Here is a 26,451-nt window from a genome sequence, read left to right as displayed (position 1 = left end):
AAATAGAAAATTTATTTTAATTTATTGTCGTGTAGGTTCATTATTATTATTCCGGTATATTTTATTGTTATCAGCTGTATAGTTCGTGTGTTGCTTCTTCACAAATTCCTATGGAATCTGAGAAATAATGTTCAGTTACATTTTATGATCTTATTAATTTATTTCGTTAGGTAAATTTGACAATTATAACATTATTTTATTTATTTAAAAGATAATTATGAATTGTTATAGTAAAAAAACTGATGGAATATGGTGACAAGTTTAATAAATCTTGATTTTGTAATAATCAAAAAAGTCTAAGTATATCAAGGATTGTTTAGAAGAAAAAAATGTAAATTTTTAAATACGTAAATAAAATTATTGGATTCACATTATTTTGAGTGTGTACAACATAGTTCATAAATTAGGGTTTTTCCACTTAGGAGTTGTTTATATTGATATTTTGACATAAACGAAAAAGAATACAGTCTGGGTATTTACAGAGCATTTATGAAGGGGTCTGCTAGTTTAAAAACTTACTCGACTCAACCATAAATGGTGCCGATTACCTACTAACTAGTATGCAAAAGAAGGTCTCAAATAAAGCATAAATATAACTTCCGAAATTTGAGTACTGTGGTTGTCAATCATGGGTAGATTAGTGAATATTACATATGTATAAAGTGATCAGCTAAGCCAACCTATGATGGGTCGAAAATCCTGTAAATACCCAAGCTTCCGTATTCTTCATCGGTGTTGATATACCAATATATATTTATTGCACAAAAAAATAGTGATTTTTCCATTATTTTCAGAACAATACAAATTTTATTCCACCCAACTCCTTATAAACAAACACACATTAATGACTTATTTTTTCACATGGCATTGAATTAATAAACGTATCTCGTTTTATCTCTCACGTGACCATCAATATTCATTAAGCTTAAATGATAAATTCTTTAATTAATAAGTTCGTTCTTATTGATCTTGCTGTCATTCTGTTGTAATTTATTTGTAATAAGCGATTCGAAAACAAAAATGTAGGAATGTCATACTTAAGTTTTATTATTTATAAATTTAATAATGAAGGTACATACTTAAGTTTCTTATAACATTTCTGCTTCTCGAGAATTTTCTAATTACTGCCATCCATCTAAAGTCTCTGATGGACCCTGTCTCGTTTTAAAGAGAAAATTTGCAAATAATCACCTATGTGGGCATAAGCATCCTGGCGTCAAGAGATTTTTTATTTGTTTCCATTTAGGATTTGTTTCCATTCGTTTCCATTTAATTTATTTTTATTTGTATCTATTTTTATGGTTAAGTATTTTAAGTACTTTACTGTTCAATTATGTGTATTTTTAAGTATTTTATGTAAGTATGAGTATTTATATTATAAGTATTTTACTGTTCAATTATGATACGGTAAAATACTTATTTTACATTATTTTTTCATAGTTTCAATATAGTATTACCAATATAACATTACAGCATTTTAAGTGTGTCCAAATCCTTGATCACAAATCTGGGTTTCATAAGAATAAAAAAAACTAGTCAAATAATGAGTTAAATAAAAATTGTAAATCATGTTTCCAGGCGTCTCCCAGTTTATAAAATAATTCAGGAAGAATCTTACATACAGTTTCATAATGTCTCTGCTAAATAAAAAGCTTACTCAACTCGACCGGAGATTCTGTCGAGACCTCACATAAGAAAGAATGTGTCAATAGAATATACATACATATGTCTTAAGTTTTCAAAAATTGGGTAGTGTGGTTGTCGATCATGGAAAGAATGGTGAATGTTACACGTATTTAAAGTTATTACTTAAACCAGCTTATAAGAGGTCGTAAGCCCTGTAAATACCCAGACTTCTATATTCCTCTTCATCTATGCTGAGATGAAAAAATGTAGCACCATTAAAACATCCGTGTATAATCAGTAAACAATACATTAAAGGAAAATGTTAAAGTTTTTCTTAGCTTTGCAATGTGTATATATGATAAATTTATATTCAGTACAATTCAATGTTACACGTGATTACCATTCTTATTTACTCGTTATTTTGTATGTAAATGGCAGCAATAAGAATGCATTTTTCGTATTGATTCCCTGTTGCTTAAATCCGGGGGGTGTCTGCCTCGGAATTCTTCGGCATAGTTCGGCATTGATCGCCATATATAAATAATAAACATACTCGTGTATTTTTTTTACTACATACGCGTGGTTCATTCGTAATTAACAGTGCATTCGTCCGGTCCATATCGGGCGGCTGAGGACATTCGCCAAAGCCGTTGCGGCCGGTATTTGGATCTGAGCGGATTCCTGAGCGATACATACCGACCCATCGCGAGCCAATAAATCGATCGTTAATATCGTTAAGGCTTTTTTACCGATACTTCTGTACGTTATGGGCGAACTCACAAGCAATAATATGCCCGATAAAATGGAACTATTTACCTATTAGGCGTTTATGACGAACACAATTTTTTATATACTTTTCTTGCGTAAGAAGTCCTGAGGATGTTCGAACAAGTCATTTGTTTTACATGAATATAAAAAAAAATGATAAAGAAATTTTCCATGATGATCTTCCATGTAAACAGTAAACATTTTGTTTAAGGCAAGTAATATTATTTCATTAATTGTTGGAAAATTATTCGGAATGCATCGAAACGCGTGTCACATTATATTTTAAGAAATACATATTGGTATTTTACAAAATAAAACTTTTTTTTTTAATGTTAGACTTAATGAACGATCATTTTTTTTAAGTAAAAACTTATTTTTTATTATGTGAGAACAAATATACAAATAAAATATTTTTACCATAGAAATTTCTTCTCTAAACTTATTATGGTTCTACATACATTTCTTAGTGAAATCGCATATAAAATAATAATTTCGTAATCGAATATTTTACGATATCAGATTGGTCAATTACAAAGTATACAGGTCTAAAAGCTTAAAGGATTGCATAAAAGCTTTTTTTTGCATTTTTCAATATTCAATGAAGTTTGATAGCTATTTGAAATGTTTTAAAAATTGCACGTAGGTGCTGTATTTGTATTAAAAATTTACTCTCATCGATTTAGAATCGACACTGAATGGTATTTTTACTTCACATTCAAGCGAGTACGAGTCACCAACTTACAAACGATTACTTCAGTAGTTTCACATACCACATAATATACTCACCTAAGTCGGCAGCTGATGTATGTAAAAGGCCTATCCTGTAGGTACCTGCACATCCGCCGCGAGTAGGTACTCTACATCATCTATAAATAGGAACCATTACAGTTTATAATTACCCTTCTTCTATGGACAAAATAATTGGTGACTACCATACTCTTTGGCTAGGTAAAGCGAGTAAACGGAATAAATACATCACGCACGTATTACTTACTACCTAGTATCACGTATATACTTGTTTCTGTGTTGTTTTCTTTGCCTTTATTAGTAGGATTGTACATAAATATATTGAATTGCGAGCCGTTTTTCCCTCTACTTTTTATTCTGATGAAAGTGCGTAGTGTTCTTGGAATATGCGCACATAAGAAATTGTTTTCACTCATTACTTAGGCAATTAAAACGATTATTTGAATAAACAAGTTGACATATTTTATCTAAACAGCTATTTTATCTTAATATGATCAATAATGTGATCGGTTTTTTAAGTTTCACTTCCAACAACGTTATTTACAACTTTTTTTTATATCAGTGAATAGGCATAAATTTATCGAAATTGATGTTGTGTAAATACCTGTCGATTAGTTATTTATTATTATATCAATTAATAAAATTTCAATAAATACTATAGATGTCTCAACTTAATATGAAGCTAATATCATTTTCATATGATAGAAGATAGATGTCTGAGGATTCCAGGTCTTACGACCTGACATTTGGCTAGCTTAAATTATCACTTTAATACGCACTTGTGTAAGGGTCGCCATTCTGCCCATTATTGATCATGCATATTGCATCAATTGTTGAAAAATGTATTTATGCACTGTTGTTGGACTTCTTTCGTATGTGAGTTGTTATTTTGAAAAACGTGGAATTTTGACTATTGGTGTTGCCATCAGATGAGAATTTATAGCTTTCTACAGAATAAATAACAATAAATTGTCGACAGATATTCAATTATAATTTTCTGTTTTAAAAATAAATTTGCCATTTTTTTCAAATCTTTTTAATGAAACGCGTTTTTTTGACTTGTTGAAAATAAATAATCTACCATTTCAATATGTTTCTATATTTTTATATAAACAAGTAAAAAAATCATGGTCTTAAATAATTTACAACATGTTGAGTGTGTCGAAATACATTTTCACAAAATCTTGATTATTTCCAATTATAGGAGTAATTTTCATGTAATTCATGCCCATACTTCCATATTCTTTGTCATTTTTGATGAGATGTCAAAAATAGTCTTAAATCATAGTTAAAAAGGAAATATTTAAATTACTTTCATCATCACCTAATAATATTCTAAATCGTTGAATCTCCTAGTACCTAAGGACCGGTTTTAAAAAGCTTTTTTAAACTTCCGTTGCTTGCTTGCTACCATTTTTATCTGATATTTGGTTGAACGGGCAATTTGATGTTTCACAAAAATTACTTACTTACTATCGAGCAGTTACATTTCGCTACTCAAAGCAATTAAGAAAATTATAGACTTTTTGACCAGAAGTTTGCGATACTCACTTAATCATAGAATAGTTTCAAAAAACGCGTGACGGTAAGATATTATTGGCAACAGTTTAAATCTAGTTGCGTTAACGAAACATGAATAAAGCTATGTATGTACAATTAGGGTAATAAAATCAACGCACGGTAAAATAGAAAGATTCTCTCATTCTCTCATTAATACACTGATCGTTTGTATAATATTATATTCAAATTTAATTTTCTTTAATGTACATTTTATAAACTTTTTTTTTCGAAATGAATTTATACTATCCCTATACTTGCTGAAATTCTGAAAGAGCTTGTACGTCCTTTATCAAAAACAATGTCTACTATTTTTCTATGGGAATCTTTATTAAGGATTCAGATATCTTACATTATTTCAAATTGGTAATGAGATCCTCGTTTCAATTCAGCAATGTTGAACATTCATTCCTTTTTAGTAGAACTCCATTCCATGTTCTCTGATTTTTTTACTTCTACATTTAGAGACTTTTCAAAGCTCATGAAAGATTCAAGTGAAGGTACTTCCCAATATAGAACCATAAAATTCAGCTTTTTTCAAAATATAATTATAATACAAAAAAAGTACATAATTACTTTACCCAAAAGTTCATTCGTTGCATAATTCACTTTTTTCGATATACAGAAAAAAATAAAGACAACTTGTACTAACTAAATCAAAATTGTTTTAAACAATTGGCATTTTGAACTCCATAGCCTATTGTTATTAATACAAACATTAATATTAACTCGATTTATGATTTTACTGAATTATATGATTTTCATGACATCTGTTTTGCCTTGTTTTATTGTCGAAAAAGATAAATACAGATATCTTAGAACACAATTTGTAAAGTAAAAGAAACATTATTTTCCACACAGTTTGATAATGCTCTCATACAAGGCGAAACAGATGTCACAAAAATTATTGAATTCAGTACAATCAAAAGTCATGTAATTATCATGAACAACAATAAAAAAACCATTTATTTGAACTTACATAAATTCATAATAACTTTTTATAAAAGATGAATTATTTATTTAAATAATAGTGTTGTTATTGGATTAAAAAAACTTTGTATAGGATGGTACGTGGGACTATATAAGCAATTACAACTCAAAACTTTTACTAATTGATGATTATTTTTTATTTATTCTTATCATACTAGTATTGACCCTTATCCACATCCAATGGAAATCGAACCTGGGACCACCAGAATGGTGGACAAATACGGTTACCATTACACTATGGAGGCGTATAGTCTTATCATACCTCGTCATAAATATTATAAAAATTCTATTTATTAAAATTTTAGTCGTCTTTTTTTAATATTTCTTTTAAATAAATTTCAACAGCCTGACAGTAGATAATGGAAAGATATACATTTTTGAAAGTTTGTTATCAGAAAAAGTACATTTGTAAAATTCAATACAATGAGGCGTTTCTTGATTTCGAATGAAAGACGACATTTAAAAAATCAAATGATGTCAGACATTCATGGTTTATCTAAGCTTTTTATTCAATGTGTCGTTTATGGTAATCTTTAACACCAATAAATAACTTTATTCTCCCATTTTTATGCCACGCGAACAAAATCTTAATAATAATAAATGATAATGAGCACCATTATAATATCAACATACTACGACTTCATAAGAGCTTTTTAAAAAATATTTGCATAACCAAACGAATACATTATCCTTTATCTGATTTGAGAATATTATTTCATGTTTATGGTATAATTTTGATGGACGCTTCTGAACTACCCTTATCTCATATTCTGGCACGCAACCGCTGCATTTTATCAATTGTACTGCATTCGTTGCATTTTTCTTGCTGCGCCTGCTCACAAGTAGGTACATATTACATACAATGGACGGATCGTATTTTTTCCCATTCGCTCGAAATGCCCTTCACAGAAAGGCAATACTGACAGAATGGTGGATTGATAAATTTTCTTCGAGATTTTATCGAAAACCGAGACATATCGACCAAAAATGCATATACTTGAAAGTTTGTAAGAAATACGAATATGAACGAAAATCAGGACTCAAATAATAAACTTTTATCTTGATATCTACTTATTTCCATGGTTTTGGTAACGAAGAATATAGAAAAGATTAATGAAATCTTTTATATTTTTGAAATATATTGTTTGAAAATTGTGCGGAATGCATCGAAATACGTGTCACAATAAATTAGAAGAAACTGTGGTATTTACAGAGTAAAATATATATAATTATTTATTTATATAGATGTATATTACAACATCGTATTTAGTTTAAAATGAATTCTCATTTTCAGTAACGAATTACTTCCCCCGTAAGGCGTACACAAAGCACTGTTTGTTTTTTTTATATATAAATATTATTGTTTGTATATTGTGATCTTTCAGTAAAATAAATAATTGGTTAAAAATGGAATTTCAGTAAATATTGATATTGTTTTGGTATGATATTCTTGCAAAACTTTTAATAAAATTTAAAATCTTATTCATAAAGGTCTCAGCAAAATAAAAACTTATGTATGAAGAAATTCATTGAAAGATTAAAATACAGCCGTCGAAATTTAAGAAGTGTGGTTGTCAATTACGGCTAGAATGGTGAATGTTACACTTGTATAAAATGAACACTTAAACCAGTATATAATTGATCGTAAGCCCGGTAAATACTCAGACTTCCATATTTTTCTTCATCCATGTTGGATTATTAATATTATATTTAGAAGGAAAAAAGGTACTAAGAAAACGTAGTCAGCAAGTAGAAGTGTCTAATTTATTTAGCGTAATTGATGATTGATATGTTTTACATACATGCGTACATTAAAAAACTTTACCTCCATCTAATTTAAAGACTATTTGAAATTATTAGTACATCTGATATTCGATATGTCAAGTAGCTCTTATGTAAAGTGATCTCGTATATTTTTATGCGTCCGGGAAAGATAAAAACTAATGCGTAGATATCTACATATATGTATAATATTATGTGTGTATCGACGCATTTTCTCGAGTGTGGAAACAACCTTATTATTATAATTTGTTATACGACCTTAAAAACCTTTCGGGAATACAAATTACACATAATAATAAAAAATTACCATTGTACAAGCCTTTCGTCTATAAATTTTAATTAATTATTTATATTAAATCGATTGGGTACTTTGCTACAAAAGCGATTATAATCTAGCTCCAAATGGAATATGGTTTTACAGCAGGCATGCTTCTCAGGTACTGTGTACTGAAATTATGCGTAGATGGACGAATGTGGAAGAGGCGAATATTTTTGGAAAGACGGATTGGTGCGGCGTTCTATTCTCTCTGCCTACCCCTACGGTGAATCGACGTGATGATTAGTTGGTTAGTTAATTAGTTTTTACCACAATTTTTTTTAAATATATATTACCCTGAAGGTGGCCTCTTGGATGCTGCTAGATTAAATTTTTTTTAAATATCAACCAAACTAGAAAAAAATATATCTTCCATAATCAACAGCTTCCGTTTTCATAGTATTGTGGCCAAACTCTTTATTTATCATATTGGAGCTCCCGGGTCGATTTCTGGGCCAATCATTAAAAAAATGAAGTTTTTTTTTATTTTCATCGGTATCTGAAGCGCAGGACTAATCACCTTGCTTCCATGTAGAATATAAATGATCGAATTAACACTTCATCAACTCGACTCAGTACCTTGTGCACCACTGTATGCGAATGAGGGTCACAACAATAATCATTAACAGTAATGGTGATGATCTACATGTATATTTATGGTAATAATATAGATTTATTTCTCCTTTCACAATTTATTTAAAAAAATTATAGTAATTAAAAAAATAATAATTACAAAAGAAGTTGATAATGGTTAAATGAACTATAAATTTATTTAAAACAAACCAATAAATTCTTGATGAACGTGGAACGAGGGGCTTTGTAGGTAGCAATTTTAAAAGCTTAAAAGGAAAAAAAATGTTAAAAATAAAAGCAGATTCGAATGATTTTACCATGCCAGTAAAACAATGCAAAGCACTTTTCTGCTTGAACAACATAAATATTTATAATGGCATTGCAATACAATTCCATTTTTTTAAACTCAAATATACCCGATTGTTTTTTTATACAATGTCCGTCGAGCTAATGTAAATATCTTTAAGCTGAGATCTCAAAAATATAGGGTCTCTCATCTTAAAGTAAAATTTTAATACTGCATCAGTTCAAACTAATTCGGGAATGTATTGTATTTGCCGAGCCACATGACGAAATTTCTGCATGTTAAAATCGGCCCTTGGAGTAGCCACAAAAATACCGAGCGTCTTCTAGTTTATGTTCAACTGAAATATTTATTTAGTATTTCATTCAGAAATAAACATGGTTAAATTAATGTGAATATTCATCTCAAAATACGCGCAATTTGTTTTATTTATCTTTAATTTTTTTGGCTGCGTACTTCGGATAAGTTGAAGTGTTTTATGTAAGTAAGGTAACGTATAATGTTAATCTAATAAATTATGGTTTCTACGGGCACCCAAGCATGCCGTGCTTTTAAGACATTATGTTAATTTTACTGCGTTAAATATTTCTATGATGAAAAGTAACTAATCACGCGAGATTTTTTAGCCATTATTTTTCAACCTGACAGTAGAGGAATAAATTACCACAAATTATATAGAATACGGTGGCTGTTAACGTTTATCAATAATGTTAATAAATCGATTTTAAACCCGGGCATCAGAGACCGAAAGGAGAATATCGCTTCTTGAGAGTTTTCTCTTATCCGCTGCTCGACTTGTCGGACATTGATTGATTCCCGAGTTGCCAACTTGATCTCTGATTAAAACATCTCATAACTCCTCTGCGCTCCTGTGAACAACGCAAGAGAAACGAGGTTTTTTCGGTTTTCTTACGTATTGTTTATCTTCTGGATTTGAATGCTCGGCTGTTCGTTTTCCACATCACGGGATTCTGATTTTAATATTCAAGGTGATAAGAAGAAGCGCAATGGTCGAGAGAGGAAGATAGTACCTACAAAAGAAGTGCAAAACGCCATATAGCAATTAGCATAATCCGCCGATTTGTAAGCTGTTTCGTAATATTTCCAATGATGACAGTCGGAGCTGAGTCGCTCGAAAGTTCCTATGACTAAATTTATTTCGTCTATAAAATCAGTTGTATCATTTGTGGGAATCTTTAAATTGAAGTCGGAATCAAAGGGCAAGCCGCCACTCTGTACGGCGACCGGGAAATACAAACGATGTCAATTTGGATAATGTGTTTAGACGTCTTGAGTTACTGTAAGTAATACATAGACTGATGTCAAACATTTTATCTAAACTCTCTCTGCCTCTCTCGGATCCTCGTAGTACCTGACTTATATATATACATGTATTATATTACGGTTTAACCTTTTGTAATGTGAATTAGTGTCACTTTGTGAAACTAAGACATGCAGTGTACATTATTGCTACATCTAGTTAGGCAGTATTCAGTGCTTTTGTTTTATGTTTTACTTTACAACAAAAAGTGTAGGTATATAACAAAACGAATAACCGGAATTTCATCCCCTAACTCTACCCTTTTCAAAATCTTCATATTTTCTAGTAAATCAATCACGCTCAAGACTCAAAAAAATTATGTCAAAACCCAAAACAAATGTAATCTGATTCATTACGTTCATCTAAATTTTCAAGACATTCGTAGTATGTATATTTGTACAACTACTTAAAATTAAATATTTTTGAGTGCTTTAAAGAATATTCATATTAATTATTATACTTAAAATTACGTTAAAACACAAATTATTGTTTTAATAATGCTATTCATCTTGCACTATTATAACTAGTTACGTTTGTATATATATGTATATATGTGTGTTCCCAAAAATTAAAAAAACTAATTTTTGCTGCTGTTGTTAGAAATGCACGTATTTTAATTATATTTATAACAATAAAATTAATGCAATTGTTAATAATACTCTTCCGTTTTCATATGATTTATGCACTCAAGAGTGTGAGAAATAATTCGAGGGGAAAAAAGTACAAATGCCATTAAAAATATTATAAACTAACCAATTCATTACGCAAGCTCACAAACTAGGAAATAGCTGTGTAAGTGGCGTACTTAAGTCATCAATAATTATATTTAAACATATATATACGTATTATTACAATTCAATCGCGATTCAAAACTTATTATTCGACAGATTGAAAATTTAGCAAAAACGAAACATTAGCATCGGGAAATTTACAAATACCGCAGCTATTAAAAACATAGCCAATATAATAATTTATATACTATTTTATCAAAAGAAAATTAAAAATCAATTTGTATTTTACTACATTTTAATCTGTTTACTTCACAATCCAATCTTTGTCTCTTTTTTAAATCAATCCATATGTAAATATATTTTTTCATTATTGTGTTTCAAATTTCTTCTTTTGCATATTAAATACTTATGTATTTCATTTTAATATTATATATATATGATTAAGTTTTAGGAAATCCATTGTAGTAATTCAATAACATTTATTGTTTAATTTTTTAACAAATAAATTCAATATGAAAATAAATTTACGTAATGGATGATTTTTTTGTGAAATTTATATATTTAAGTTTTAATTTATCATCTAATTGATTTTGGTATCCTTGTTCGAGTAGCTTCCTGACCAATCACAGATTAAAAAATATATGTTCCCCGCTGCGTAAATTATTATAATAACAAAAAATGTCAATAGTAAAATATGTGGCTGAATTCGTCATAAGAAGAAAATTATAATTTTATATAAAAAAATTACCTTAATTTTTTTCATTAAAAATTAGAAGTTTGCTTAATACAAACAGGACTTTATTATGTTCTATGAGTACTCAATCTACGAAATTACAATTAATAGTTAAAACTTAAACGCAACTCACTTAAATTATTTAGTTTTAAATTACTTAAAATTATCTTTTCCAAAATCGTTTACATGCAGAATACAAATAAATAATAAAGGATATTTCTACAATGGTAATTTTTATGGATATGAAAAAAAATATTACGTTGTTTAGTTTAAAAGATCATGTTTTTTCGTATCTCTTAATAACTTTGAGGAGTGAGAAAAATCTGAGGTATTTTTTTTCAAACAATTTCCCGTGTTTTATTTACACTTATATATTTTTTTTTCAGATACTCACCCTGCGGATTCAAATACAACCTGGAAAGCCCTATCAGCAGCTCACAGCGGCGGGAAGATGACAGGATAACATACATAAACAAAGGACAATTCTACGGCATATCACTCGAGTACATACATGATCCAGATAAACCAATAAAGAACCAAACAGTCAAGGTAGGAACCATCAATTTTTCCTCCATTAACCTATAAAGTCTCCATAAGAGCTTCCAGTAGATTCCAATAGAACAAACCAGGGCATATTCATTAATGAAACACACATTTAGCTACCGTGCTGAAGTTTCTGGGCTCGATTTCCAGGGGTGTAAAAATACTAAATGTGTGTTTTTTTACTAAAATATTTACTTAATATTACCTACCCTGGACTAGTACCTGAAGCGCAGATCTGTTCGCCTTGTCTTCATGTAGTAAACGATCAAATTGCATCAATTTGATGCATTATGGGATGCAGATAATGGTAAGAAGCATGTATATAAACATGTATATGTGTTTCTTATACAGTTGTATCAACATTTCGGCTGTCCAAACTTAAAACACAGTAAGGGACATTTTTTTGCATTTTTGGATTAAGTAGAATCTACTTAGTCCAAAAATGTAACAACAAAAAAAAACGTACTACAAAAAAATGTCCCTTACTGTGTTTTGAGTTTGGACAGCCGATTTTATAAAATGAATACGCTTAAAATATTCGTACACGTAAAATTACAAGTAAATCAATTTAAAATATATTATTTATTCAAAGCATACCAAACTACAATCTAATTGACAAGTTTTAATTCAGTAATGTTTGTTTTTATTCAATGGCATAAAATTGTGAATGTGTCGGATTCCATTAATGATTTTTTTTAAACATTAAGGAATAATGCGTAATTGTTTTCGAATACCGTAATCCGATTTATTAAAATTAAAATATATCTAGTGTTTATTAAGGTTACTCAAATACCAAAGATTTGCATATGTCATAAAATAATTATGCAATATCTTTATATGGTAGGTAAACATTTTCAAGCTTTAGGAATATGTCAATCAACAATACATTAGATTATTAGTTATTTTTTATTTATAACTGAGTGATATAAAAAATGTTATAAATTGCTTAAATAAATTTTGAATCATTTCATTTAAAACCGTTGTGCATAAACCAATCCTTAGTTTTTAAAAATTAGTATTCTCTGGGTTTTTCAATAAAACATTTTTGAATTCTTTTTAGTTTCCCTCTTCAAAAATGTTCACTATTTTTAAAATGTGTAAAAATTTTATCGAAAATTTCAATTTTGTCTCTTTAATGTGAAAATGACAAACATATATTGGAAATTCATACTGCATTTCAAATATACTAACTCTATTTTATACAACGAGACTTCATTTTTATATTAGCTTCCAAGTCACTGTTAAAAAAAATCCCGTTTCTAAGTTGTATGATCAATAAAATGCGTCTCAAACATCAAACGATATCATTATGATCATGTAGTTACAGTTATATTTTTCTTGCTTGTTAGTACATTTTTTTACAATTATTAATAGTTGTGTAACAGGTTTCTCATATATTTTATGACTCATCAATACGTCAATTTCTGACGAGGGAAACTCGAGCAGAAATTTTTCTCAAGCGTTGAAAAAAACTCAATAAAATAATTTATGAATTAAACTCATATATGTATTTTACTTTGTTAGTATTTGACGTACAACGAGCGTAGAAATATTATGATGGCAACAAGACAACGATGTATACAATAATGTTTTCGCAACCGTTCCCATTCCTTAATAATTTTTAATAAATTCAAAATATTTTATTTTTGTTTTCTTGTTTCGGTTTTTATTAATTCACAGGTAATCATAGACAATAAGCTTTGTATTTTTTAAATATAATAAAAATACCAGACTCTCGTTGAAATCAAGTTAAAATTTTTGTAAGCACATTTTTTACCATTTTTTATAACAAGTTTTCATTCATTTAAAAAATTATTTTCATACGATTTTATCCAATCAAACACCCTGCTATTCTCAATATTCTACAATATATATAAACAACTACACAAATTATATGCTAGCATATAATCATTTTAAAGTATCCACATATTTCTCTAAGATAAGAACTATAGACGCATTACTAGAAAACTGGTTATCTTGCAAAGCTCGCGATGTAATTTTCTAAATTTCTATATCATTAACAGACTGAAAAACAGCTGGATTAATTGATTTTTATAGCCAATACTCTTCAACTTCATGTTTAATCCGTAGCAAATGAAATTAATCCATTCTAATATATTAAAACGAAGATTTGATCCAATCTTATTAAGCTATTAGAGTTTATATTGAGGTTTTAAATTTATTATTTTATTTAAAAACATTTTATTTTTACAAAGCGATTGGAATTGCGTTTTAAATTCTCATCCACACCTACTTACATATATACTTCCATATATTCTCAAAGATATTCTTTATTTGTTTTATTTAGTAAATAGCACTATTTGTTAAAACTTATTGTGACACGTGTTTCAATGCATTCCGCGATTTGAAAATGATGCGGAATATATCGAAATACGTGTCACAAAAGATTTTAAGATATAGTAATTTCCCAAGTATGACATAAAATAAAAAAATGATAAATTTTCCCACAAAGTGACTTCCGAATTAATTAATGAAAATACATTAATTTTCAATAGAATCTTACTTACTATCGTTAAAAAATATGTACATTTACTCGTTCAAAAATAATTTGCATGTTTTAACATTGAATAATATAAAACCAGCAAGGTAAAATAATATAATAAAATAAGTACACATTTTTGATACATGGTATTTTTGCCTACTTAGCAAAAAATCGGAAATGTAACGAAAGCGTAAGGATTTTCATAAAATCGGTTGAGAAATGCTCTCTTTTTGTCATATTATTTCGTTAGTTGAAAATGTGTCTACATTGGCAGTTTGATGCACTTGAAAGTGCAAGGGCGCAGTGTCACCTTTAGAAAGCAGCCTCGGGCAGAGCGGGTTGAGGCGGACATGTCCATATCTAAGCGTAACACAAGTGCATAATGAAATTTTACACATTCTTTAGTAGATTTCTTACAGAAACTCGATTCGTACTTTGCGTACTCACATCTCCGTGGAGGAATGATGCTGACGGCTTTATAGCCAGGAGATATTCAGACAATAACCATTTAATACATTGTAGCAAACGCATTTCTTTTGTATTCTTCTCTCCTTCCTTGTCAACACCTTATAATTCTTAAGACACTAAAAAATGTCGATGTTAAATTCTCTAAATACAAGTTGATCAAGTTTATACCTCTTATTATATTTGAATTATTGTTTTTATAATATGAGCTTAATATACGTAAATATTTACCCCTAAAAACGATCACAATATTGAAAATTTCAAACATAAACAAGCGATTTCACAAAGTGAAATATCTACATAAATAATTAACAATTTAATGAATTCCAAATTTTTAACGGTTGAAGAATGATAAGTCACTCCCAACTCTCTTTGGTAAGTCATTTTGTCATTGTAATACAATAGTATTTTCGTGTCACTTCAAAATACAACTAAAATTTTATTTGAAAAATCATCTCGTAGTTAAATGATTGGCTTTCACATATTTATTTATTAGTTAACAGCCGAACTTCATTCCATGTTTTTTTTTTCATTCTATTAAAGTCAGAAACATAAACGATACGCTGAAACGACCGATTACTGTGTCATTAAGTTCAAATAAAAAACAAACAAAAACATCTTACCGTGCCAATATTACGTTTTTTAAAAAGCTCCTTAATTGAACGCCTTACGCAATTTTTCATCGAAATCGTATAATGAATATCGTTGATATCTGTGTCAAATTTTGGAAGATATATATGATCGAATGCAATATGGTATAAATTATTGTATATTTTTAACGCTTCTGGGAAAAAATGTAAATCCGGGACACATTTTCTAAGATCACATCACCTATCACTCTTTTTATAGTACGCCAACATTCGATTTTATCAAGCTTTATTAATTTATAATCCTTCTTGTATTTTATTATCTACATTATTGACATTTAAGATGTTTCCAACAGCGCTTACGTCTCCTATAACTTTGCGAATCAAATACATATATTTAAAATTTGTCGAAATATATCTATGAATATTCATATCGGCATTAAATCAATACTTTGTAATTCTTTAGGTTATAAAGTATTGTATCGTGCAATAACAATTAATATTCACGTCTTAAATTACAAATAAAGTAAAACTCAGTAGTAATATTATGTCATGCAAATTCATAAATCTTTTTTTAATGTAGCAAACATAAATTATAATATTATTTATGCGTTGTTAAATAATTAAGCATATAACAATTTAAAGATTTCCTTAAGAGAACATGTGTGTCTAAATTGAAAGGAAAAAAAACTTGATTTTATCGTTGTTTGCTTTATGTTGTCCTTGCGAGTGGGAAGATATACTAGAAAACTTTTGATTGTTAATATTAAAAATTTCCACATAAATAAATATTTTTTTAATATTTATGAATGTACATGTTTTCAACCCCTGCCGACGAATTAAATTAATAATAATTATTATTTTTAAAAGTTGAAAATATTAAATGGATCAGATGAGGCGCCCTCGGGCCGATCCACGTTATTTCTATGCAAAAATGGAAATAGAGGAGTAGGACGATAATAGCGATGGCTATACCCATAGTCGTATAAGATTTTAAAAGTTCTATACTATTCGTATCTTTTAGTCAAAAAGATAGGCATATCATACTATATATATTTTCATTTACTTATTTCAACGTTAAGAGTTTTCATTTTTCAGAATTATAATAACGTCATTTTGCCGAAAAATTTACAAATACATGTATTTTTTTTTTAAATTTATTAGAACGTTTATATCAACTAAATTACTTTTTTGGTACCAAATTTATTCGTAACGAGATTTTATTTCATATTAGAACATTTTTATTAAACATCCAAATTATGTCATTTTAAATTTATTATGACTTATGACACATAATAAATACAATTAATGTAATATCATGATTTTTATCCTTACTTACTCGCACCACATCTTACCGAATTTCGCACACATCTTACAGAATTTGAATATTGCAATTTTAAATTTTGAAAAAGGCATCAAGAACAAGAGCGCGCAATCAGAGAGCACGAACAGTTAAAATCTTTATAGTATTATTGTTTGTGGGACCAACATACATATAAGAATGTAAATAAGTACAATAGTACATTGTAGAGAACACAAAATTAGCACTGGAAAACATCGAAAACTTATTAGTGCTAAAACAATTTGCCGTCAATAATTTATTACCCCTTTCTCGATAAATAAAAAAGCTTTATCTACGAAACAAAGGCAGATTTATCAAGCTTTTGTTTATGAAAGTTCTAACTAAGTTACAACTCTCGTTCAATTGTTCTCTGGATTTATCGTCCATGTTCAGGTCTTGCAGCCAATCAAAGTAATTTAGCCGCCATGGTCCATGGTAACCTTGTACTGTGCTCTGTGGGTACCATGATACTGCGGGCACAGATGGACTCGGGATCTATAGGTATGCGTACACACGTGTACTGGGTACCTTCCATCAGACCCGTTTGTAGGTATTGTGACGTACAATTATAGTATGAGAATCATGATACATAAATTTATATCCTACAATAGTTTCCATTTTACTTCCTCTTTTAGTGACCCTTATCGGCACTCTCTAGAGCACAGGATAGTGCGTTGGATTGATGCAGTGTTAACACGGTTGTTACGTTAATAACACGTTATATATTTATTAGTGATTTTTTAATATTATTTTGACTATGAATCGAATATAATTTAGGAAACCAACTAGTACCACGGAAGAAGAAAAAATAATACAACCAATATTCGTTTCACTACAAATCTGTTAGTTTTGACTGCTTTTAACCTTTCCAATGAAAAATTTAGCTTAAAATAATAAAAAAAATCTCATGAATTTTTTTTTGCTTATATTTATGCACATTTTATTAACATTATAAAATTAAACTCCAACTTTCCTTTCAACCACTTTTATTTTTGGCATTGCTTTCCAACCGGTTTCAGCAAGCACCTTGTCATCTTCAGGGTGGGTATTTACATTTCTATCCCGAAAGATAACAAGGTGTTTGTCGAAACCGGTTGGAAAAAGTAACATAAATAAAATTGGTTAAAAACAAGGTAAGAATGTTATTTTATAAAGTTAGTAAAAATATAATTATTGTTCAAAATTCAAAGGATTTATAAGCAAAATATCTAACGAAAATGCCATTTAATTTAATATTAGGAATAAAGTGTAGGTCCACTTTTTTTACGTGTGTATGCACAAATTGTGTGTATTGTTTAATATGCTCATATTATGTATTTTGTGTCTTTTATTCTTTAAATTTTAAAGAATCGTGGATTCCCAATTAAAAGTTCGGTTAAAAGCAATATTTCTCTTAACTGGGTGGTCATCATTTTGTGATGCCGATATTAATCTATGACTATAATCTATAAATTCATATGTATTTCTTCAAGCTTTTTCAAAATTAATATTGTTTTTTTTTTATCGCAGGATTTTAATGATTTTGTTTATCTTATTCCTTGGTGGTAAAAATAATTAGAAAAACATCCAGTTGTTAATAAATATAATCGTTAGCTATAAGCAATATTTCAACATTTTTTCTAAGCATGTTTGGAACATCCCGCGGTGAGGCGTATATTTAATGTTGCTTCTAATGTTCATACTGAACATTTCACCAGTTTAGCTACCTGATATTGTGGTAACTGAATATCTATAAATTTATAGGAAACATAATATTAATTGAAAGTCAATTTTATTATTTTATTTTAAATATATGTAAAATGGATGCTTAATGATTTGTACCGTGTACTTCAACAGTTTATTTCAGTCCGCCTCCGTTGTGTAATGGTTAGCGTGTTTAGCTACCGTGCTGGAGGTCCCGGGTTCAATTCCCAGGTGGGTCAAATAAAAATAAGTGATTTTTTTGGTGTGTCCAAATCCTTGTTCAAGCGTCTCCCGGTATGTAAAATAATCCATTAAGGATCTTGATAAATGCCTAAATGACAAAAAAGATTTTAATATATGTTACTTCGGCGGTGGACAAATTGTCCGCCTCTGTAGTGTAATGGTCAGCACGCTCGGCTACCATTCTGGAGGTCCCGGGTTTGATTCCCAGGGGGGGTCAAATAAATATAAGTGATTTTTTTCACTGTGATATTTATTCAATATTACCCTGGACTAGTACCTGAAGTGGAGGGTTGATCACCTTTCCTTCATGTGTCAAGATGCAGTGCCCTATGCACCATCGGGTGCAGATGAGGGTTTGAAGAAGATGTTGATTGTTGACGAATGTGCGGCAAAACGTTGTATGATAGATGTTAGAATGGTGATATAAAGAAAGAATGCAAGGCTGAGATAAGCTTTATAGATAAAATTAAGAAAGGTGTGTTAAGATGGTTTGGACATGTGAATCGAATGAGTGGAGAAAGGATAGTAAAACAAATTTATGAGGCGAATGTGGTTGGTAATAGAAGACCGAGGAAAACTTGGGATAATCAAGTATTATATTTCTAATACTTACTCATAGTCAGGTCAGGAGTCAGAATAATCGGTGAGTATGTACGAGGATGCATGAATATGGAAGAGGCGAAGACTGTTTACAAAGACAAATTGGTGTGGGATTCGATTTTCTTTGTCAATTCTGCGGAGAAGTCTTGTGATTGTTAGTTTAGCTTTATACTGTTTTAAGTCTCATAACTGTCACTTTGAAATTAGGTAAGTGAGATAAAAGACTTTAAATTTAAACAAGTAGCTACATATCTGTGGTATATCTACCTAGTAATTTAAATAAAATGTCAAACGTGAAATCCATTTCTAGAGCATAGATTATATCCGATTCACCCGTGATATTTTCCTATTACGAATCTTCAGAAGTTCATAATATGTGGTTTGGGAACCACACATTTATAAATCAATCATCGGTCGTCTCAATCTCATTCTAAATTTTTATTTTGGCCATGATTTAAAACCCGCATTTTTTGCAATAACCCTCATTAAAAAAAATGCTATACAATTTGTAAAAGAATTGTATAACATTGTAAATAAAATACACCCTTTTGAAATTCACAAAGTACATGAATTTTAACTTTTATCCATTCTATCCTCAAGTATATTTTTTTTGGAAATTTTCTGAAAAAGTTTTATTACCCCTTTCAATCACAGTAGCAGTTGTCAATCAAAAAAGATTATCAGCCACTTCGTGACCTATATGATTGTTAGAAGGTTACGTTCGCAGGAAGTATCGTATTCACAGTTAAAAATTAGATTGATCACATTCGATACATTTATACATACGAGTGTATAAGATGGGTTCCCAATTCTTTTACTTGCAGTCTTTGAATACGTCGATAGGTTAATGTGTTTGCGACACGGTATCTTAAAATGACAGCTAGGAAATGGAGAAAAAAAATCTAGAAATAAATAGAGTGTTCTGAAAAACAAATAATATTATTATATTATTTGTCTCATTATAGGGCCTTAATAACATAATGGGCAGCGGTTAAATCCAGTATAATCAAATCAAATATAATGTTCAATATTTTGTGTTATTTTCGTTAAAATATTTATATAGAGGGTTCTCTCTCTTGTCTTTCTTGATATGCTCTGAGTATCTCATTCAAGGAAGTTGAATCTTAAACCTTATCATATAGGGATAGTCCCACATCAAACACATTCGTATCGTGTCATAGACGTGTGTGTCAACCACGATTAAGGGGTAATATGTCTGTATTCTACAAGTGCTCACAAAAATCAAATATTGCATTTACATATATGCTGGTAATATCATTATTTTCCCCAAATGATAGAAAGATACATCTTGATACTGAGCACTAGATCAATAAAGATATAACTAATCTGATGCTGTATTATAATTGGTTTTTATTATTTCTTGAAAAATGCTTCTTAGAATCAATTATAATTCTCTCAATATCTCATACGTCGACAGGATGCAACAATCACAATACTAAGATGTCTAATTATCATTGATAACGGGAATAGAGAAAAATGCGAAGTTTTGTAAAACTGTATATAGTAAAATGTTTTGCAGTGATTGTTTTATTATATTACCAGAAAAATTAAACAGACACGTCTCCTTTTGTTTTTATGCCCCTCGAATGTAATAAAAACTTATTTGCATTAGACATAAAAGGCATCATAACATTTTTCTTGTCGCGGTGTGATGGACAAAGAAGACGTCACATTTGTGCTCGACATTTGTGTTTATCCTCTCTCCCATCTGCTGCCCGTGGAATGGAGATTAATGACTTCTGCCTCCTATATCAATCTTTCTCGTCTGTAAGTATTAATCACTTTCTATAATAGAGTCCCCCTAACGCTGTATACTTAAAATTCGCTAGACAGGATTTAGACATTTACAATAGTCATTCTGAAGGGCATATGACGCATCAATAGGTTGACATATTGTGTGTTCGTGTATAATACCTCAATAATTTTATTGAGGTATTATTTAGGTATTCAGCGTTTTAACTGTGTATACTGGCTTCATATAAGTATACTTACTAAAAGTTTTTAAAATGCCTACATAGATTTTTTTCATTTACACGTTTTTTTTAATCAGTAAATAAGTGCATTTTTTAAGCTTTTTTTCATTTAACCCTCAATGGTGCATAGGGTACTGCATAGTATGGCGGCGCAGTGGTTTCTTGACACAAATGCAATGTGATCAGTCCTGCTCTTCTGGTAATAGTCCAAGATGATTTAAAATAAATAATTCTGTGGAAAATTATTACGGTTATCACCCTGGGAATCGAACTCGAGACCTCCAGTACAATAGATAAGGATAATACCAAAATACTTTTGATCAAAGAAAGGATTTCAGGTGAATTGATTCGGCCATACTCGAATTATAATAAATATATTAGCGAAAATTAATTTAATTAATAAATATTGTTCAAACAATGATCAATTATGATGTAATTTCGTTTTTTTAATATTTAGGATTTAGATTTTTGCACCACTTTATATTAAAAAACGTATATTTCTTTTTTGACGTGTACCTTATGTTTCACTTATATCTTTAACTCCCCTTTTAAACAAAAATGATAAATTTACCATTTAAAATGAAATAATGCACATTGCACGTTGCACAATCATGCAACAGTAGTTTTGCATACGATGTAACACGACGCTGTCGACTTGAATAATAGAGAAGAACTTATAAAAAGATAAACGTCATTAATTCGTATAATGTTGGGAAAGATTCACACGCTTTTCTGGTGATTTATTTGCATCTCATTATAACGGTATTGAAATTAATTATTATGAGAAGTTTAAAGCGTTTTTTAAACACACTACTTATGTACATATTAATAAACTATTTTTGTCAGTATAAGACATTTTTGTACTTTGTATATATGGTACAATTTAGGTTCTTACAATTTTACTTTATATCAACATTATTTAAAATGACTGCATGAAAAAAAAAACGGTAATGAAAATATTAAAATAATATTTGCTATCCAAATAAAAATGTCAAATCACTGATTTTGAACTGTTAAATTTATTTAATATCACCCTGGATTGGTACCCGAAGTGCAGGACTAGCTCTTATGTAACGTATGATTAAGTTAACATTTTGTCAGTTGATGCATTGCCATATGCACCATTGAATGCAGTTAAGGGTTTTAAAATAGGTACATACAAGAAATGTGTTTTCTAAAAAGTTTCAAGAGATAAAAACAGAAATTTCAAGAGTTTAAAACGGAAAGTACAGTGTCTTATATTAAGATCACTTCCATTGATGTGTAATAAAAAAGTACCTATGTAGGAGTTTGTAAATACACATTTGTATTCACCGCCTACCTTTTAATATTCATTTAGCAGGTGAATGGGTAAAGTCATAAAAATAATGAAGACATCAAGAAGCAAGACATGATTTGTTTTAATTGTTTTTCATATCTAATTAACACCGCTCGTTTCACAAGCAGAAAGCTCTCTTCATTGCACAACCGACTTAACGTTTATCTTGCGTCAATAAAAGTTAAATACTTCATCCACTACGGTACGTTTGGTATCGTTTCATGCCTCGCTCTCGTAATTTCATAGGTTATAATACTTTATTGTGTGCATAAGACAATAAAGTACACACATATCAAGATAAAACTGAATTCAGAAACTAATTTTTAAAAGTGTTCAAGTCCGTATATGTTTTCCGTTAAAGTCCAAATTTAATTTATGTATCAAATGTTTAAATCAAACACTGATTTTTTCACTTAATTATATTTTATTGTAAAAAAATGTGACAATTGTCATACCAAGGCGAAACAATATTCACAACATTTATATTTATGTGTTTTTTTTTACAATTTACAATACACAATTTAAATACAATTTTATACATTTATTGTATTTTATACTTTATATTTTATATTATATTTTATATACAGTTTTTACAATATACAATTTAATACACTCAAAAAATCGATGTTTGATTTTAATATTTAATATGGAAATTAAAATGGAGTTCTACAAAATAAACGCCAAATCTATAAACCAAATTTGATTTCCTATAAAATGTATTGTTTATCTTTAATACCTACGGAATAAAACGATTGGATTGAATTAAGTTTCAGTTATTTTTTGCATATTAAGATATCGTCTAGTGTTGATTAGGTATATATTGGGAACATCAATTCCACTTAGAAACGTGACCACTTTAGAAAATTAGCTCCTGAATTCCATTATATCTTGATCGTAAATTCTTAAAGACAGAAGATTTATTTAACAATTTTGATTAACATATTTCACTCCCATGCTGGAGCCCCTAAGTTCAATTATCAGGGGGATCAAAATGAATATAAAAATAAATTATGTCTAATATTTATTTAAAATCATCCGGTACTAGTTAGTACCTGAAGCGCATTACAGATCATCCTGTCATCATGTTATTAACGTTCAATGTAACACTGTATTGATTGTAGTGTTATGCGTGCAATTTGGCAAAGAAATTGGATAGAATATGAAGAAAAAGACAATATTATGTTCATAATATAATTTATTCTCTTTGCGGAGAAAACAATGAAATCAATACAGAATTATGTACTGTTATCGGAATCGATATGTTTACATAATTACTAGTAATTTCTCTCTTTTGCAACACTTGTACTATTATGAGAGTGATTATTAAGTAAATTATATAAATGATTCATTTTATAGGCTTAGAGAAGATACGTAACATTTCGTTTCGCCAGTAAAAGTAACATTAATATTTGCACGCCATTTTCACTCTAGATACTGCATAAAGTAAAGTTGCACACATTATGTATAGCTTTTCATGTTAAACGGACGCGGTTCGATTACCAACATGATAAATTTTTAGATCAATAGGTAAAAAGATTTCATTTTCATTACACAATACAATCCAGGAAATTGAGAAACACGTCAATGAGTCTAAAATATTTTTTTCGAAATAATACATGATATCAATGTTACCACTTATTTGTGAGTATTAAACGTTTTTTATAACTCTTATTATCATATTAAAAACCTCTCTTTATATTAAATTTTATGACATACTTCGTTTATAATTAATAATTTTTAAAAAAATATCTGCCACACACCTCGGTTTAGACTGTTGAAATGATGATCATAACTCGTGTTTTAAAAGATATTACTATCTTTTATAAGTTATAAGTTAAGGTATTATTTGACAGCTAAGCCTTTTTATATGAGTTTTTTTTTTAAAAACTCTTATTTATTAATCTCTATCCGCACCTTATGGTGTAAAGAGACGCAGTGTTAACAAGATCATTAATTACGTGAAAGGAAGGTGATCAGTCTTGCGAACCAGACCCTTAGATCCAGGGGTTGAATATAACAAAATATAGAACTGAGGATGAAAGATATATCTGACATGAGAATTAAAATGGAGGATGAATCGAAAATAATGTTTATTTACTATTTATAGTTTAAAATTAGTAAAGTGGTAAAGTAGTAAAGCAGGAAAAGCTATAACATCATATGTTTTTATACCACAGTTTGTTTTATTAAGCAGAATTGGTGTCTGAAGCTCAAAACTGGTGATTATTTTAACGAAATTCATAATGGAGATACCCCGAATTATTCTGAGACAGTGCCATATAGAAAAGTTAGCTCGAACGAGGGACGAAAGTTTAAATATTGCTTAAGTATTTTAAAAAAATCATTATTTTACAACTTAAAAAAATAATTCATTAGTGGCTGATTAGTTACGTAATACTGTTATATGAGAAATTGAATTGAGAATGTTTCTGCTCGCGTAATATATATTACAAATCACACCTGTAACGCGATACAAAAATGTACATACTTCGTCTTTATTGTTCCATAGAGTGCATACTGTTAGGTGAATGCGATACAATATAATATCATATGCAACTTGCACCATGCGCTTTGTGTGCATTTCAAGAATCTACGCTGCAGTGCATCTTGCAACATTCTGTAAAATAGGTTCACTCGAAAAAATGCCGATCCATTTCAATCCGGGAAAATTTACAATGAAAATTATCTCCAAGATCATCTTTTATTAACTACATTTTTAAATAACTAATGATTAAAAAATGCATATACTTCATGAATATACGGGGTATATTTAATAAAGTCGTTCCAAAACTTAATTTATTTCTATGATAATTACCACTATTTCTTGAAATCTATTGAGACACGTTTTTCGATGCATTCCGCGTTATTTTCAAACACCGCAAAACCATTTTCAGCACCGTGCGGTTATAACTCAAAATAAATAGATATTACCACAAAGCAAATACCAATTCAATTAATGATAATTGATTCGTGTATTTTTTACGTCCACGCGTTTTAAACTTTTTAAACATCAACATATCTTTGATTTAACTTTTTTTTTTTGTATACCGTCATTTATTTTAATCATTGTCGTGTTATGTACTTAATTTTCATTGTATGTTTTATTATGTTAATCCCATATTAACCTTAGAAGCTTGCACACCTCACCTCAAGGTTTAGAATAAAGATAAATAAATTGACTTTATTAGATTATATTGAATGTGCGTCACTTCGGTACGTAGCTGATATATAGGGATTATGAAAATGTGGATTAACTTTGTAATATGTCACACGAAACCCACCCAAACGAAATCATGACACCCACAGATTGAATAATCATAGATATTATTGTATCCGGAAATATGAGAGTACGTAGACGAAAACTCACCTTTGAAGAAACCGGATCAATCAGCAACTACGAAAAATATTACGAGCATTGTAAATATTTTCACTGACTTCAACAAATCAATCAAGGTGGTGTTGCCTGTAATATATTCCGACACGTCACTAAAAGCACTTAAAAAGGCGGCATCACGGATCAAAAAACACACAGAAAATAAATTCTCTGTAATCAGATCCGCGCATTACCAACAAAAAATAGAATTAGCGTTAATCTTCACAAAAAATAACATAGTATATTAAGTTTGCTGTGAAATTAACCTATTTTTTGTTGATGCAAAGCTTAAAGGCTTTCTCCAGTAAGAATTACTATGCATTCGAAGTGATGCGTGCTGTTATTTAAATAT

At 29.4% G+C, this 26,451-nt stretch overlaps 1 protein-coding gene across 1 annotated transcript in view; it reads left to right on the top strand.

Annotated features, from left to right (window-relative positions):
- The window catches only part of LOC148309258 (protein grainyhead-like), a 117,761-nt gene that overhangs the window by 51,024 nt on the left and 40,286 nt on the right, over positions 1-26,451 (top strand). Inside the window, exon 6 of the mRNA XM_088260425.1 lies at positions 11,835-11,997. Coding sequence (XP_088116551.1) covers positions 11,835-11,997 — 163 coding nt within the window. The remainder of the gene's footprint in view (positions 1-11,834; positions 11,998-26,451) is intronic.

The sequence above is a fragment of the Brachycentrus maculatus genome, unplaced genomic scaffold (genome assembly GCF_059751285.1).
Source record: "Brachycentrus maculatus isolate JH-2025_06_01 unplaced genomic scaffold, ASM5975128v1 h1tg000135l, whole genome shotgun sequence".
Classification (NCBI taxonomy): Eukaryota; Metazoa; Arthropoda; class Insecta; order Trichoptera; family Brachycentridae; genus Brachycentrus; species Brachycentrus maculatus.
Note: the sequence above shows the minus strand (reverse complement) of the source record. Positions and strands in the feature narration are given on the sequence as shown.